The 17,765-nt window shown below is 53.1% G+C and overlaps 1 protein-coding gene across 5 annotated transcripts in view; it reads left to right on the top strand.

The window, feature by feature from the left end:
• Positions 1–887: 887 nt before the first annotated feature.
• FRMPD3 (FERM and PDZ domain containing 3) overlaps positions 888–17,765 on the top strand; it is a 30,705-nt gene continuing 13,827 nt past the window's right edge. The window contains exons 1-11 of one of the 5 annotated variants that reach the window (XM_014877240.2): positions 888–1,070; positions 1,312–1,414; positions 1,765–1,810; positions 2,949–3,053; positions 4,078–4,185; positions 4,659–4,790; positions 5,307–5,426; positions 5,555–5,691; positions 6,483–6,606; positions 7,211–7,300; positions 8,635–8,814. In XM_014877240.2, coding sequence (XP_014732726.2) covers positions 920–1,070; positions 1,312–1,414; positions 1,765–1,810; positions 2,949–3,053; positions 4,078–4,185; positions 4,659–4,790; positions 5,307–5,426; positions 5,555–5,691; positions 6,483–6,606; positions 7,211–7,300; positions 8,635–8,814 — 1,296 coding nt within the window. In that variant the 5' untranslated portion in view covers positions 888–919. Of the gene's footprint in view, positions 1,071–1,269; positions 1,415–1,764; positions 1,811–2,948; positions 3,055–4,064; positions 4,186–4,658; positions 4,791–5,306; positions 5,427–5,554; positions 5,692–6,482; positions 6,607–7,210; positions 7,301–8,631; positions 8,815–17,765 lie in introns of those variants that run through there. The other 4 variants (XM_088173323.1, XM_088173324.1, XM_088173326.1 and 1 more) reach the window with 4 other exon arrangements.

Below are 17,765 nucleotides of genomic sequence, written 5' to 3'. Positions count from 1 at the left end.
TAGTTAACCCCTCACAGATCTGCCGTCTGATGAAGTGCAGTGCTGGGGCAGGGGTGGTGAGGTGCTGGGAGAGGATGGTGTGTGGCATCTCCATGAATGTGGCCCTGCCTGAGCTGCTGTGGCAGGGACAGGCACTGAGCAGCACTGCTGTGCACAGGAGGACGGGGCTGTGGCTGTCCCAGGAAGGGACTGGGAGTGCTGGGAGCACAGCAGGTGCAGTGGGGCTGCCCTCCAGGTCTCAGAGGGCTGGGTGTGATGGGCAGGGCTGCGTGGTGGGGCGCCCTACAACCTGTCCCTGTGTTATAAGTACATATAATTGGCTTTTCACAAATATTAAAATGAATGCTATATGTATAATGTTGGAAAACTTTGCTGAATTAATATAGTTTCTTTTAGTTCTGCTATTAACAAAACTTAGAAATAGTGTGATAAATACTTTTTTTTTGGACTATAACGTGGTGATGTAAAAAAGATTTTGTTCATGTAACTAACTCAGACAATGGTAAAAAGATAATCAGAAAATTCTTCACATTTTTGGATTATCCTATCTGGATGAAGACAGGGGTGGCGAACACCAGAACTCAAGGGAAAGGATTTATTGATCTCCGTTATCAGGGAGTGCACTGACAAGAAGGAGCCACAAGGAAAAAAAATGAAAAAAGTAAAAAAAAAATGTCGATTTACAGGTTGGGGGAGTGATTTTGAATAATGCATGAAAGGTCTATGAATATGCAACAGGTTGATACATTTAACGAAGTGTTTTCTGAGTTAAGGTGTGCTCTTGGCGGAGTGCCAAGCACGCGGCCATTACAACCTTTTGCTTTATTGTCTCTTGTTGTCTTTTATTAAACTGTTTAAAATCTAGCAGGAAACCTGAAGCCGGTTTTCCCCCGCCCTGTGCTTGCAGCGCAGCCATGTGATGCCGGAGGAGCGCGGTGGCGATGATATGGAATGTGGGCAGCTGCCTTCGGACACGCTCCGACAGGTGACGGTCCAGCGCCACCCCCTCTACGGATTCGGCTTCGTGGCTGGCAGCGAGAGGCCGGTGGTGGTGCGGTCGGTGGCAGCAGGTAGGTGTGGGCATGGTCCTGGACACAGCTGCAGCGTGCCAGGGAGCACAGCGGTGCTTCTCCCTGCTGGGACCCCGCCCTGGGCTCCCGTCCTCTCCTGTCCCCTCTGACGGGCCTGCAGCGTGTCCTCCACAGCCACTTACGTGGGCAAATGCTTTGGGGATGCTTGGGACTCTCCTGCTTCCCCTCCACCCCGCAGCTCAGGGATGCCTGGGTTGGCCCTGACCCTCTCTCCTGGCAGGCGGCCCCTCTGAGGATAAACTCCTGCCAGGAGACCAGATCTTGGCCATCAACGATGAGGATGTGAGTGAAGCCCCCAGAGAGAGATTCATCGAGCTTGTCAGGTGAGGACAACACTTGTCCCTCATCGCCTCTGGGGAAGGGCTCATGCCAGGCTGCTGTGCCTGTTCCAAAGCCTTGGGCTGTCAGTGCACACCCAGTGGTCTCTGCTGGGGTGGGGAGTTCTCAGCCTGAGCAGGGGGAGTGCCTTGGAGCAAGTGCCATAGCTGTTCCCAGCCGGCCAAAAAGTGGGAAAGTATCCACAGCCATGTTGTCAAGCACCCCAAGGAGCCCACAGAGGTCCCGGCCACCACTGGGTTGGGAAGGGTGGGATGTGCTCTCAGTAGCCAATTGCCCATGTTGAGGTCCATCACCATAAGGTCCTATCCATCTTCATTTCTCCTTTCTGTCACAGGAAGGCCAAGGACTTCATCATCCTCACGGTCCTGCACACCCACCAGGTGAGACTGTCAGGGCCATGGCCAGCTCCATGGGAGCCAGGACAGGGGTGAAAAGCCCTTTTGGAGACCGAGGCAGGGTCCCTGGAGACCCTGAGATACCACTCAGGCAGCTCAACTGATTCGTTGGACCCATGTCCCACCACCCCAGGCTCTTCCAAGCTGTCGGGTCTGAGAGCTGCCATGGCCCCTTGGGATCAGTGGGCATGCAGCCATCGCCCTATCCTTGTCACCAGAAAGGAGGGAGGAAAAATATTCCCAAACCCATACAGTTTGCTGAGGACATCACTTTTTTTGTGTGTCTAATGGAGTAACCCATCATGCCAGAGGTGGCAGAGAGGGGTCCCTGGGGAGCTGGGAGGGCCAGGCTGCCGGAGGGCTGGAGATGCTGCTGGCACCCAGTGCTGCTGGTGCACTGGGGCTCGGCGCCCGTGGCACTGGGGCAGACTGAGCTGTCACACCAGAGGCACCGTTTGTGCTTCACCGAGTCTTTGATGTGGGAAAGAAGTGTGAGAGCTCCCCTCCTCTCCGGGAAGGAGATGCCCTCCCCCAGTGCTGTTCTGTCAGGAGCAGAGGCGTGTGCCACACTCCAAAAAAGCTTTTTTTCCTCCTGGCCAAGGATGGCTACAGCCAGGACAGGCAGCTCAGCTGGTGCTGGCACCATCAGACACGCACAGCTCTCTGTCTCCGTGCTGGAGTATGTGCAGGCACTGCCACCAGAACAACCTGCCAGGATGCCCAGGGTCCTGCCGCCTCCCTGGGGCTACAAACCCACATCCAAAGGGTTCATCTCTCTCATCCAGCTGGTGCCAGTGCCTCCAAGCAAGACCTGGCTGGCATCTGCTGGAGCTTAGCCTGCACAAGGGGTGCCAGGCACCAGTGCTCACTGGGGTGCAGCCTTCCTGCCACACTGATGCTGCTGGTGTGACTTCAGGGGCTGCTGCTCATCGTTCTGGCCCTGCCTGCAGTGCTGTGGAACCACAGCCAAGGGGATTTGCTTTCCACCCTCCCCATTTCGTGGTTTGCTGCCCACTCCCTGTTATCACTCTGGCTCTCAGAGGGGTTTCCTTTCTGTGTCTGCCTTTCCCCCCACCATGGCTCCAAGGGCAGGCAGGTGATTTACCCAGTGCTCTCTTTCCAGTCTCCCAAATCTGCTTTCATCAGCGCAGCCAAGAAGGCGAAGCTAAGGTCCAACCCGGCCAAAGTCCGGTTTTCAGAGCAGGTGACAGTCGGCGAGACAGACCCAGTAAGTCCTGCCCTGCCTTCCTCTGTGCTTCACTCCCCTGAGGTGTCCCCAGGGCCATGGGATGTGGGATGGTTGGGGGCCACAGGGCTCCTTTTCCCTGATTTGGGCTCTGCAGGTGAGAGCAGCTGTCTGGCCTGGGGAGCTCCACAGGACAGATGCCCTTGGTCACAGTCAATGTGTCGGGTCACTGCTGGGGGGACTTTCTGTGGTCCTCCCCTGTCCCTCTGAAGGAGCCCCAAAAACTGGCCTTAGAAACCTGCTCTCAACTGAGTCACTCTGAGCACCCAGGAGAAGGCATCCAGGCAATGCCAATGCCCACCCTAAGAAAGATCTGTGCCTTCCAGCCTGATCCCAAAGGCTTTGGAGTGCCTGTATGTGGAGCAGGGAGACCAGGGCACTGCTGAATTGCTGTGGAAGCTGAAGAGTTCCAGCCCAGTGCTTTTATCTCTAAATTGCAGAAAGGTTCTATTAACAACAAAACAAAACTGAAAAAAAACCTCTAAAACGCTTCTAGCATGTTCTATTTTTAAGCAAAATCAATTAGGTAATTATCTGATTGAAATGCTTCTCACCAAATAAAATCAGCCTTCTCCCAACTTCCTGCAGAGGGGATGTGCAGGGTTGAGGGGGGATAGGCTTGGGGTAAGGGTCAGGAAAGGGGGATCAGCTCTGAGCTACCCCAGCCATAGCTCCCCTCTGGGACACCAGCTGGGGAGTGGGACAGGCTGCCAGGCATGGGCACTGGGATGTGCTGGGCAGAGCAAGATGCTCTGTTCCCACTGCAGCTGCTGGGAGCTGAGGTGAATCTGTCAGGCAGCTCTGAATTGCCTCAGCTCTGTGCTTCCTGATGGCTCAACAGAATGCTAGGTTTTCAGGGGAAATGTTCCTCTTAGCACAAAAGCCCAGAGTAGCAGAGGATGCCACGAGCTCTCCATCACTGATGCTCTCTCTCTCCCCACCCTCCCTCTGTCTCTCCGTGGCCCCCACCCTCCTTGGCTCCCCTTTTGCCGGCCCCACATGCCAGGACATGTTGAAGAAAGAAGCTCTTCTCCTCATTCCCAACGTGCTGAAGGTTTTCCTGGAGAACGGGCAGATCAAATCCTTCACGTTCGATGGCCGAACCACAGTGAAGGTGAGCCCCTCTGTTCCTCCCATGGCACTGTGATACTCCTCCCACCTGCCCAATCCATTTTTCCTCTCCTGCTTCCCGTGCACGAACACCACAGCAGTGCTGGGCTGGCTGTGAGCTGCTCTGGCATGATGGATGGCCTGTCTGCCTCCCCAGGCAGCACACTTTGCAGCTGGCAGGAATGGGGGTTTGCTGGCTCTCTGCCTTTCCTGATTCCTTGCTGTCAGCCTGCCCTCCAGCCAGGGTGGAGTCCCCCTGCCAGGGCCCAGCTCCCTCAGCACCTCCAAGGTGCTACCCCAGGTGTTGAGGCTCTGGCTGCTGGTCACCTCCCCCTGCAAGGTCACTGACTACCATCCTGTGGACCCTCTCAGCCTCATCCTGGCGGGGCCCCAGTTTCCAGGGCTCTCAGTGAGGTCCCAGCTCCCGCTGGGGAAGTGCCAGTGCCTCACACCCAAGCCTGTCCCTGGCATTTGCAGGACGTGATGGTGACATTGCAGGACCGCCTGTCACTCAGACACATCGAGCACTTTGCCCTGGTCCTGGAGTATTCCAGCTCGGAGCAGAGCCACCGCTTCCTGCTGCTCCAGGACAAGCAGCCACTGGCCCATGTAAGCTGCTGGGTGTGGGAGGCTGTTGGGATGGGTGAAGTGAGGGGCTGGGCACAGAGAGCCTCCTCTTCCCCCAGTGTAGGGCGTGGCTGGGATTGTGCTGTGGGGTGGCACAGCCACTCCTTGCCTCTGGCATGGTCCTGCAGACTCAGGGGTGAAAAGGGTGGCCAAAGATGGAGACAGTCAGGGTTTTATCCATCCCACACTGACAGCAGCATGGAGCTGCGCTGTGCTCCAGCCTGGGCAGCTGCAGACAGCACTCATGAGCATCCTTGGCTGGGAGAGCCAATAAGCTGGTGCTGCACAGAACCAGGGATAAAATGGGGATCACGGGGCAAACATTAGCCTGAGTGGCATAAACCCTACACACCAAAGAAGGCTAGGATGTTTCTGGGATGAAAGATGGTGCATGGAGGAGAGAAATCAAATATAACACCAGAAGAGAGAGGACAGGGCATCTGGTGCCCTGCAGCCACTGGCTCCTGGGCTCACTGCTCCCCTCTGCTGCTGCCACAGGTTGTGCAAAGAACACACTACCACGGCATGAGATGCCTCTTCCGTGTGAGCTTCTTCCCCAAGGACCCAGTGGAGCTGCTGCGCCGGGACCCTGCAGCTTTTGAGTACCTGTACATCCAGGTAGGGACTGGGAGCTGGTGGTGCTCATGGCCCACACATCTGCCAAGGCTGGGCCCTGTGGTGGCACCCCTCAGGTGGCAGTGCTCTGTCCCCGTGGCTGTCTCAGGCCACCTCTTCTCCCTCCGCAGAGCCGCAACGATGTGATCAGAGAGCGCTTCGGCACAGACCCCAAGCCAGAGATGCTGCTGGGGCTGGCTGCCCTCCACATCTACATCACTGTCTCAGCCACTCGTCCCAGCCAGAAGGTCTCCCTGAAGAATGTGGAGTGAGTCCTCCTCCCTGTCCCCAGGCTTCCACACAGCCCTCCTTTGTTGTCCCTTCCCTGTGTCCCTGTGTCACAGCAACGTTTTGGAGTGCGGAGCATGAGATGCTCTGAGAGCCCCCCCTGAGCTGGGCAGTGGCTCAGGCTTGGTAGCAGGGACAGCCAGCTCCTGATGCCACCACGGGGATCCCCTCACACTGGCATCCACCTGCACGCAGCAGCCAGGGCTGGGGACAATTGCTGTGAGCCCAGGATCATTTTCCCTGGGAATCTGGGCTGATTTTTCGCCTGCATCTCCTGCAAGGAGAAGGCTCTATGGCTGTGTAATCTCAGCCTGTCACCAAGCTGTGCAGCACTGACTCAGCCCTCCTGTGGCTCCTGGGGGACCTAAACCCATACCCAGCCCATCTGTGCAGGCTGGCCTTGCCAGGTCTGGACAGGGAGGAAGGAGGGAGGGGTCACCCCAAGAGGACCCCAAAAGAGGTTTGGGAATTTGCCCTGCATCCCCTAAGCTTACATGAATGTGAGTGGCAGCTGGAGTCTGCTGCAGAGTGTTCTGGGGAGCTGCTGTTCCCCAGCCTGATGCTGGTAGCTGTGTCACCAGCCTGGGTTCCCATCCCCTTGGGGACCCAAGCTGGGGGCTGCTGCTGCTCCAGCTGTGGCACCAAGGAAGTGCTGGTGTGGCTCCAGCTCCCTCTGATGGCAAAAGGATGCTCTGGGACAGTTTTCTTTCCCTCTCTGCCCGCTGGCAGTGTCTCCAACCTGGCAGCTCATGCAGGCTTCCCTCCTCACAGGAAGGAGTGGGGCCTGGAGCCCTTCCTGCCCCCCTCGCTCCTGCAGCTCGTCAAAGAGAAGAGCCTCCGGAAATCCCTCTCACAGCAGCTCAAAGCCCACCAGCACCAGCCTGGTGGTACCAAGGTGAGCCCAGCACACACAGTTCCAGTTCAGGGCTGATGGGGTGGCAGCCTGCCCTCCACCCCAGCCTGCTGTCCCCAGCTTCTTGGGGACTCTTGTTATTAAATCCCCTGAGATGAGAGATAAATCCCATAGAGCCTGGTCGACACTCTCTCTCCCGAATTCACTTTCAAGAGCTGATCTGGATTGCAGGGAGTACAGCGAGATCAGCTGAAGCTTGGCTGAAGTGGCACACATCAACTCATTGTTATCTCTGTTTGGAAAGCTCTGGAGGTGGCTGCTGAGCCATTGCCTCGGTCCCTGCAGCCTTCACAGCTCCCTAGGGAGAGAGGGAGGGCTGTACATCTCAGGGGGGTTATACATCAAGCACTGAGGCTCCTTCCTGGCTGTGCCTCTGCTCTGAGTTACCTCCCAGCAGCTGCCCAGGATGGCAGGGGAGTGGAGACCCCCCTCACCCATGACTCAGACTCACTGCCAGCACAGCCCCTGCCTGGAGCTGCCTGACAATTTGCTGTGCACCCCTGCTTGAGAGCCCCCAGGCCTGCCCCAGCCTCCTGCATCTCCTCCCCCCGTGCTCACAGTGATCACCTGTGTGATGTTTTGTCAGGTCTCCACAGCCCAGGCAAAGCTGCAGTACCTGAGGATCCTGAACGAGCTGCCGACCTTCGCTGGGGTTCTCTTCAACACAGTGGGACTGGTACGGTAATTCAGGCTGGGCTGGGAGGTGTGTGCTGGGGGGAGCCAGGGAATATGGGGCTACCACAGAAACCATTTCCCTCAGTCTCTTGCTCTGCCCTGCTGAGCTCCAAACCCACCCAGAAAAGCCTTCTGAGCCTCTGCTGTCAGGTTGGATTTTCAGGTCTGTGGGGTCAGGATCTGCTCTGCTCTTGCCAGCCTGTGGGGCAGTGAGATGACCTGTTCAGTGAGGTTGGAGTAGTTTCAGGCATGTGTTTATAGCTTGATCGTGCCCTGGCACATCCTGCCATCCATCCTGGAGGAGGGCAACTCCTGGCAAAGGCCACTGTGTTTCCTGCTTGCCCACACAGCCCTGGCTGGGCTTGCCTCTCACAGGTGCTCCAGCCTGAACGCTGCCAAAGTGATCCTTCATCTCCACTGCTCACCCAAACCACCTCAGCAGGAGGAAAGCCACCAGCCCAATCAGGACTCACAAAGGCTCACCCCTCATCCCTCTCACTCCACCTCCCACCCAGAGGTCCCCATGTAGGTGTCACCTCTCTGCCACCCTTCCCTTTGCCCCCACCCTTGGTCTCAGCACTTCTCTGGCTTCCTATGCTTTGCCTACTGGGTTCTATCTCTGGCAGCCTTTGGTCTGCTCTGCCCTCAGCTCACAGCTTACAGGGCTGTCTGGAGGAAATCAGTGCAGGCACAACCTCGTGGTGCCTGGTTGGTGCCATGGCAGAGCAGTCAGAGCCTGCTCCTGATACTGCCTGAGTAGACAGCATTGTTTTTATCTCTGACACCAAAGCAATGCCTCTGAGCCAGCCTGTGTGTAGAACTGTGTTGAAGTGGTAAAAAGTATTCCCTTATTATCTTCTGCAATGGTCTGCCCAGTTCCTCTTCCCCTTCACGCCTGGCTTGAAGCATCCTTTTAGACCAGAGCAAAAAACATCCCAATTTCCAGTCAATGCTTTGGTCTTTCTTCTTTTCTGAAATACATTCACTCCCTCCTCTGCTTCCTTCTCTCAGAGGCAATGTCAGATCAGACAGATTTGTAACACACTTACTTTAGTGTAGTGACACCAGTGAGCCTGAATATTTCATGTGGACACTCAGTTCAGAGCTTTACTTTTAAATAACCTTGGCATCGTGCACACCACTCCCAGCCCTGCAGAGGGGCTCAGGGAGGCGGGTTGATGGCACCAGCCTTACCTTCTGCTCTACAAAAGCCATCCTGAACCTGACCAAGCTGCCAGCATTGAGGCTTGGCTCCATGGAGGGAGGCAGGTACAGCCTGTGCCACCCCGGGGTGTGTTTGTTCATCCCTGTCTCTCTCTCTCCATGTGCCAGCAGGATGAGAAGCAGCCAGCCACCACCCTGCTGGTGGGACCCCGGCACGGCATCAGCCACGTCATTGACCTGAAGACCAACCTCACCACGGTGCTGTCAGAGTTCAGCAAGGTCAGCAAGATCCAGCTGTTCAGGGAGAACCAGGGGGTGGCCCGGGTGGAGACAAGCATCTTGGATTCCAAGGTAGGCATGGATGGCGTGGAGGCAGAGAGGGGTGGAGATGAGATTGGGGATTTGGGGCCAGCCTTGTCATTCACATCACAGCTGTGTGCTGGAGAACCTGCTTGGGGATTCCTAGAGAGTCCAAAACCCCTTTCACACTGGGGTCTGCAGCATCTCCCCTGCTGGTCTGACTCCCTGTGCCACATAGGCAGGGACTGCTGCTGAGGCCACAGGGCAGGCATGGTGGCATTCTGGCCATGGCCCAAACACCTACCTAATGGTTCAAGCAGAGTCCCTGGGGCAGATGGGGGGAATAGAGGCCAGGCAGGTAGCAGGACCCTTTGGAGGCAGGACAGCACCTCACCTCTGCTCAGTGCATACCTGGGCTGGCTGTAGCTACTGGAAGGGACTGGGAGGTTTAATGCATTAGTAGCACTTGTGGGACTTGTCAAGCCAGGCGGGATTGTTGAATAAAGTGGAAATGATGGGAAGGAGGTGTCAGGCTCAGTGTGAGCACAGATGACTCTGTGTCCCTGGCCCGGTAGCCACCCCCTGGGTATCTTGCCAGCTGTCCCCATTGTCCTCCCCTTCAGCCTCCAGAGCACTCCTTGGCACGCCCTCCTGAGCCCCCTGTGTTATCATCCCCCATCTCCTGCTGGTGTTGTGTAGTGCAGTGCTGGTTCTCATAGTCAATCCCTGTGGTCAGGCCCTGCCACCCCTCCTCACCCCTCATGGGTCCCAAACCCTCCAGGAAAAGTGTCAGCAGTCCAGTAAGATCTTTATTTTCTTCTTTGGTGCCCAATACAGTAGACACAAGTTCCTAAGGAGATCTTCCCTTGGCTTTTGCTCAGGTTTTTAACAAGCTGGGACATGTCCCTGACAGACTCAAAGCAGACAGCTGTGTGTGTCTCCAGGGCGTCTTCAGTGTCACTGTCTCCCTGCACCCAGCTCCCCCCTGCCCTATAGGGAAGGACAGCTGAGAGGCAGAAATCTCACAGATAAATGCCTTGTCTTCTCCTCTCCTCCCACTTTGAATTCAACAGGACAGAGTTAGGATTGAGTTTGGAGTTAATTAGTCAGGAGCAGTACTTGGCAGAGGCTGTCTGGCGCAGTGGGGCCAGGACTCTGTGGGGCATGGAGGTGCTGCTGCTCAGGTGTATCTTCACAAGTCCTCTGAGCCATTGGCTGTGGGTCATCTTTCCTGCCCCTGCATTCATCCTTTTTCCCCCGAGACTGATGAAGCTGAGTTGTTTTGCCAGCTGTCTCTGTGTTTCATCTCCTGCAAGGTCTCAAAGCCTCAGCCCTGTCTACAGTCCTTTCTTTGCACAGTTTCAGTCTCACAGCTGTAATCATGGTGGATTTGTTTAGGATTCTCCTGCTGTCTCCTGTCCTGGTGGATTTTAGCACTCTCTCCCACCTGGCTCATTAATTCCTCCAAGTCTGTTTTCCTACTGCTGCTGTGCCTGATCCAGTAGCTCTGCTAACCTGCACTAACACCCCAGTAGCCTCTGCCAGAGCTGTGTTAATCCTCATCCCCTCTGCTTCAGCTCTCCCCTCCACAGCCTCATCGACAAAGCCCTTTTTTGCATTCCTAATTCAGTGGGTATTTGGTCAACTGTAACATTTTTAACATTCTCTCTTCTGCATCCCACCGAGGTCAGTTGTTGTGCAGTTAAAGCCTTGGTGTCCTGCTGTGCCTGTCCTAACCCTTCAAAGCCCTCACCTTCCTCTGCTGCAGCCTGGGCAGGTGGAAGCCCTCCTTGCCCAGCCCCTCCAGCTGCCTGGGCTGTGCAGGAATCATCCATTTACTCCTCACAGAGCAGGAATAACCAGGCGATATTGCCTACACCACAAGTCACCCTGCTCGTTCCTCCTGCTGCTCACGCCCCTTGGATTTGTGTGTATAAAATCACCCTATTAATGCATTAATAACAGGCTGTTCATGACCCTGTTACTGCTCATGGCTCACTGGGAGTGCTCTGAGCATGGCTGTCCCCATTGTCACCTAGCTTCATGGCACTGGCTCTGCTCCATGGCACTGACCTCTTGGGGTGCTGCTGTCCTCTCCCTGGTGTGGAAGAGAGCACTGTTCCCCCCAGCACAGGCTGGCCACAGGAGGGACAGATGCTCTGGAAGCTTAGGTGATGCTGGCATCCATCTGCTCTAAATTAGGTGGCAGTTCCCACGCAGCTTGTCCACAGATCCTGCAGCGCTGCTCCCCACTGCAGAAATCCACTCTACCTCCACCAGCCCTTTCCTGCTGCAGGAGCAGACTTTCTCCTGTGACCCTGCTATCCAGACCCCCAAAGGCTGGAGAAAAGCCAGCTCACTGGAGTAAGCCAGATCACATACTTCCTGTGAGCACACATGCACGATGACTTTATCTCCATGAGAAATTCCAGGCAGCTGCCTTTGGCCACAAGAGCCCCTCTGCCTGCCTGGAGTGGAGCAAACAACCCATTTATGGGTCTCAACAGGCTCAACAGCACCGTGCCAGGGCAGAGGCTGCTGTTATCTGTCTTCATTTAGCCATTATCCGAAGGGCTGGGTTTTAAAGCCAGAATGTCTGCTCCAAAATGAGGCATATGCTAATCCTACGCAGGACAGCGATGGATGAGGCAGGCTAAGAAAAGCAGGCAAAAAGATCATTACCTCACAGTGCTAATCTGCTCTCTACAGTTATTCTATTGCACTGAATGTGTCACTGGCTAAAGCCCTAGGTTGCAAATCAATCCATTTCAGCTTCGAGTTGCAAACCATTAGAGGGCTCAAAGCAGTGTCCTAACTGCTCTGGGGACCTTTCAAATCCCTGTCACCCTTGGGAGCCTATCAGAGCTGCATGGATTGCAGTGTAGGAGGGGATGTCCCCCTGGGCTATTTCACCCTTATGCCTTGCACTGCCGCTGTCATGGGATGGTGGTGCTGGGGCAGCTCCCAGCCTGAATCTGTAGGAGGTGCTCGCTGAGTTACTGTGGAAACACAGATAGTCAGTGGTGGTTTAGGGTTTTGTGCAGAAAGACCATCTTGAATTTCTAAGTGTAGTTACAATGATGGGTTATAAAAGGGGTCAGGTCATGGAGAAGCCCTCAGCTGGGATATCTGAACACTCTGACCAAACCAGCCAGCACAGTCCAGACATCCTTATCTGCTGCTGACCTGCAACCACAGCCCAGACTCACCTGCCAGGAAGGAGCCTGGGGAGATTTTCAGGTAACAAACAGGCTTGAGGAGATCATAAACCATTTGCATTTATTTCTGACGGAAAAGAAATACTGTTTGTCTTATGAATTATTCACGAGGTAGTTAATTGGTTTGTTTTGGAGCTTTTCCATCCTGGGCTTCAATTTCTGTTCAAAACAGCCCATTTGGGATACAAACCCAGGGCTGGTACCTCTGCTTTGCCTTCTTTAGCTTTTTGCCACTGTGGCAAGAGTAGGGCACATGCTGAGAGAACCCCTCAGAGAGGAGCTGCACAGACAGAAGAACAAAAACCTCCAGGCTTCTGCTGCTGGTTCCAATGATTTTGTTCCTTGCAAGGTCTGTGAGAGCTGCAGGGAGGGCAGGAGCAGGTTTTGTCTCAATAGTCAGAGAGGGAGTGAACAGTTTTCCTTGGCAATGCTAAGAAAGTTCCCAGCCTGTAGCTGAGGGCAGCACCACACGTCCCCAACTGCACTGCTGTGGTGCAAGTGGTCACTTTGCAGGTTCCAGTGGTCATTCTCACCTGGCAAAGCCTCCTTTCTGCTGGGACTGTTGCTTTTCCATTCTTCCTCCTCGTGTTTGGGCTCTGATTCTGGAGCTCATGTGTTTGCTGGAGGCAGAGAGATGGCACAAGGTGTCCCCTGTGATCTTTATGCATTAAGTGCATCTTACCAGGTTAGGGGTCTCTGCATCTCCCAGGGGCTTCCCCCTCCTGCTGGGACCAGCATTTGAGAGTAGCCAATGCTTCTGAGGCAGCTCAGAATCGAGCTTCAGGCATGCATCTCCCTTCCTCCCTGGTGCAGCACTGCAAAGTCCTCCTGTACCTCCCAGTATTCCAGGAAGAACAATGCCAGCATCTCCTGCCTGGCACCTGGACAAGCCTGGCAGCCTGGATAGGAAGGTGACTGCTGCCCCAGACTCCCCAGAGCAGGAGGTGTGGGGGAAGCTGCTCAGCTCCAGGCTCCCCTGGCTGTGCAGGAGCCAAGAGTTTGTTCTTACTGAAATGGCTTTTCCAATGGAGCATTTCTCCTTTCTGATTTACGCAGCTGCACACCGCTGGGCTTTTTGTTATTAACAGTCTTGACATTGGGAAAACGGCTGCTGAAGCACTCTGAATGTGAATGAAAGCTGCCTGGGGGACAGCTGGATCAGCTGAGCCTGGACAAGCGACACAGCTGAGCCTGGACAAGCGACACAGCTGAGCAGAGGAGCTGTCCCAGGCTGTCCCTGTCCCTGTGCTGGGCTCAGGCAGGAGTGCTGTCCCAGGCTGTCTCTGTCCCATCCTGTCCCTGTCCCAGGCTGTCCCTGTCCCTGTGCTGGGCTCTGGGGCAGTAGCCCGCAGCGCTGGCTGCTCGCCAGGCACAATTCAATCAAAGGCATCGGGGTAATTGACTTTGCTCTCCCAGCAGGGCCTGCAGCCAGCCGGTGCTTAAGCCGAGATCAAGACTTGAGACAGGAAAACAAAGGAAAAATTAATTCAGGCTGCTGCTGTGCCTGGAATCTGGGTACTAGTGTTGGTGTCCCAGGGCGTGATCCAGCCTGCCATGGAAGAAAGGAACACTGTGCACAGCTGGGGTCCAGTCCTGTTCTCTCTCCCTGGAAGGAGCCAAGGAGCCCCTTCCTCTCACAGATGATGAGCCCTGAGCCTTCCCTGCTGGAGCCAGCCCCAAGCCTGGCTGTGCTCCCCTGAGCTGGGGCAGGGATGTGCTGTGGTGCTGAGGCCAGTGCCCGGTGTGTGTGTGTGTGCCAAAGTCCAGTGTGAAAACAGTGGGGACCCCATCAAAGTCACCAGGGCAAGCAAGGCTGACATTCCTCCACGCTGACCAAAGCCCCTGAGGTTTCTCCTACAGGAAGAGCTAGGCTTTGGAGTGACAGTGGACCCGTGGCTCTGGTTCCTTACATTGAATTAATCTTTATTTGCATGAAACCATTCTGAAACGCTGTCATCTCGTGGGAGAGAGGGATGGATTGAGATTTCCTTTGGCTTGGTACCTGGGTGGGAGGGGCAGACGCAGATCTCTGCTGGGAATGGGATGTGAAGCAAAGCACTGGGATGCAAAACTAAGCACTTCCCAGCTCCAGCACCACCCACAGCACTGCCTGCAAGCACCTAGGACAGGAGTCAGCCAGAAACATGAAAGGCAGACAACATGTGGAGAGGATAAGTTTCTAAGCCTGCAAAGCCAAATTTGACTTGTTCATTAAAAAAAAAAAACCCATAAAAAACCAACACAGACCCAACCCAAAAAATGCATCCCTCTAAGGAAGGAGAGACCTGCAGGTCTAACCAAAGCAGTGCCCTTATTGATCAGCAACTGGGAAATAGTGGTCCTAGTCACAAGTAGCCTGGTATTGATAGAGCTGAGTTATAATGCTTAAGGGGAGAGAAGGAAAGGTCAATGTAGAAGGGACAAATTGGCTGCTGCCTCGTTAGGCCCAGGTGCCTGTATTATTAAATAAAAACTTGGCAGTGCACCTCAAGTAAACCAAGGAACATAAATTATGTAAATTCATCTCCCATCTTTCTGCTGCACTGCATTAAAGGAAGCAGGGTAAGACCAAAAGTGCATGATAAAGGGGGAAATTAAAAGGAAATGCATGTAATCTTAGAGGTTATAGTATGAATAGATTGGGTCATAAATTAATTTCAGTATGCGGACTGTTAAAATCATCTAGCATAACGCTGGCCAGAAAATTTCCTACAGACCTTTGTCTGAGCAAGAAAATACCCTCCAGAAGGACACTGAGATCTTATTTAAAAGCAGGGCCTAATAGAAAAATCCCTTTATTATTAATTAGTACAAAATTAATTAGTACAAAAGTCATATCTTCTATCCAGTATAAATGTATTTTGTTTTACTTCACAGAGAGACTGGTTGCCAAGCAGGAGACTTTGAGTGAAAAGGTGTCCTTTCCTCATGAGGCCTAGAAAATCTAGAAAACTATTATGAGTGAAAGATCAAACCATCAATCATTTCAGGCTGGTATTACACATTTAGATGTAGGAAGAGCATCCTTGTGAAAATTTGCTTCTTTGCATGTTGGCACATTACAGGTCAGAGATGAAATTTACCTGGGCATCCCACTGGGAATCTGATTGTTATAAATACATATTATGGTATTGGCTTTTTGCAAATATTAAAGTGAATATTATATGTGTAGTGTTAAAATGGTTTTAAAGATACAGTTATCTTTAAGAATAACACAGGCTGATAAAATGTCTTTATAATAAGTAAACTACCTGCTTAGTTAAATAACACCCAGGAAAAAACACCTACTACTAATACACCAATTACCAACACCAACCATCTATAAAAATTAAAAACCACAACCCAAATTAAGACTAATAAAAGAATAATTTAAAACCACAGCCAAAAAAGCAAACTCAAAAAGTAGCCATGTAAAACAGTTCCTAAAATATAAAAAATAATTTATAGAAAAATTTAAAAATGTAAAACAAGTCTATGAATATGTAACAGACTCATAAATTTAAAAAATGTCTCCAAAACAACAAATGTACTCTTAGCTAAATACCAAGCACCCAGCCATTATAATCTTTTCCTTTATTATTAATCTCTTACTGTCTTTTATTAAACCTTTTTAAATCTGCCAAAAAAAATAAACCTCATTTTTCACATGATGTTTGGCCAATTTTTAGAGCTATCCCAGTAAGTTTGCTTCTGTGTAAAACTTAGAGTTTTCATCCTAAAGGTGCTGCTGTCCTGACAAAACACAGACAGGCGTTTCTGCTTTGCCCTCTCGAGGAAGCAGAGCCCTGGGGACCACTGAGGAGCTGTAGCAGCAATAACGTGCCCGTGAGAAGGAGGAAGAGGATGGGCTGGTGGGCATGAGTCAGGCCAGAGGTGCGTGGTGGGAGGACAGCCAGGGGTTATCCAGGTTGATAACTTGTTCCCCATCCCCATCCAACATCATCTCCTGCTTAGCAGCTGGGAAGGAGGGTTCTGCACCTTGTGGCCACAGTGCTGCCAGGCCAGGGAGCAGGGCTCAGCCCCTGCTGCATCCCTCCCTGCATTCCAGCTGCTCACACGAGTCTCTGCCCTACTGCACTGCTGGGTTTAGGAAACGGAGGAAGGTTCATGCTCTTCCAGGTTTTTATTGGGTTTGGTTGAGATTGAGCAGCGAGTTGAAAAAACTGCAGGGAGATACACAGGGATGTCACAGTGAGCCCCAGCCCCGTGGGCACCAGGCCAGTCCTGACCTCGGGCACGAGTCCTTGCTGCCTCTCGTAGGATGTTTCTGAGGGAAAGGAGGTGAATCCCATTTGCCAGAAGCCGTGGGTGTCACAAGGAAACCCAAAGCATAGACTGCAGTTCTTCAGAGTTGTTCTTGTTTAGAGCAGCTCCCCTCAAAGCTTCCCTGAATGTGCCATCTAAAACCGTCAGCACATGAGTTGGGAATGTTTCCTGCACCTGTTCACAAAGTCAATATTTGCTCAGCTCGCCCATGCCTGGCTGTCTCCACATGATCTCGTTTGCCTTGCCCTCATGGAACAGGGTGACCAAGGTTGCCAATGCCTAAAAATAACCCTTCCATTAGCTGCTACCCCAATACCTACTCTTTGTGGAATCATTTCCCATCAGAACAAGGCTTCTGCAGTCATGGTGTCGGCCTCTTGGCTCCATAAATCACTTTCAGATTTCAGGGGGATGTGGCAGCAGGGTGGACATCTCAAAGGCAGCTGAGCTGTTGCAATCTCAGCAAAACTACCTAGTGGAGTGGAAGAGAGAGCCTCAGTCTTGTAACCCCATATGGGAAAGGCTCAGATCCTGTGCCAGAACTCTGTTAGTGAGCAGCACAGAAGCCACCAAGGCCAAGGGAGATGCACACCCTGACTGCAGCAGCTTTGCTCGCAGCCAGTGTCGGTATAAACAGCTCATAATCCATGAGCAGGACACAGACCCATGGCACTCCCCAGGCCAGGGGGAGATCACACATCCACAGCACAGGTGGATGGCTCCAAGCTGCACCTGAAGTGATTTAACCCCAAATAACAATATTTAAGTGCTTGATAATTAAAGAATTCTCACACAGCTTCCCCATCAGTATATCAGAATCATTTTTTCTAAGCTGTAATGTTAATCAGGTTTAAGATTCCTCCTTTTCAGAGCAGAGTGCCACAGTTAACCCCAGCATGCCAGAATTTATTGCTGGAAGCCATTCTGGAGGCTGGACTTGCTTGGAGACTTGATAGGCAGCTCGCAGCACCCTGGTGTTGCATTTGTAGTCGAGAAACATCAGTCAGGGTTGTTGTGTCTCAGTACTTCACCCTTCAGGAGGACTGATCCAGGGGCTGCCTCCTGCCAGCAAGAACCTACAGTCCCATCTCTGATGGGAGGGAGTATTCTGAGGCAGAGGTAGCTGAGCAAAGATGGAAGTGGGTCTCAGAGATGCTGGTCCCCAGCTGGGGCACTGGGGCTGCCCTGGGGGCTGCATGGTGAGCACTGGCAGGGAGGCAGTGAAGGTTCACAACCCTGTGCCATTCTGCCTTGGTGGGATTCACACGTGGTGGAAACTATCCCTTTGTTTTCCTTTTGGAAGGGGATTCTCAGCCCACCTTGGCCTCTTGGTTTATTCTCCCAGCCGTGGGTGTTTATCAGCCATTGCCTCCCTCCCACTGGAATTTGCTCCCTCCCTTGCTGCTGACACTCCAAACCCCGCAGAACAGAGCAGGGAAAATGCACAAATATGTCCTCATTCAACAGATGGCTTGAAAAACCCAGGAGGGCTTAGCCCTGTGAAGAAGCCACTTGTTT

This window comes from Sturnus vulgaris, chromosome 14, assembly GCF_052056855.1.
Source record: "Sturnus vulgaris isolate bStuVul1 chromosome 14, bStuVul1.hap1, whole genome shotgun sequence".
Lineage (NCBI taxonomy): Eukaryota > Metazoa > Chordata > Aves > Passeriformes > Sturnidae > Sturnus > Sturnus vulgaris.
This window is presented reverse-complemented; position numbering and strand designations above follow the sequence as displayed.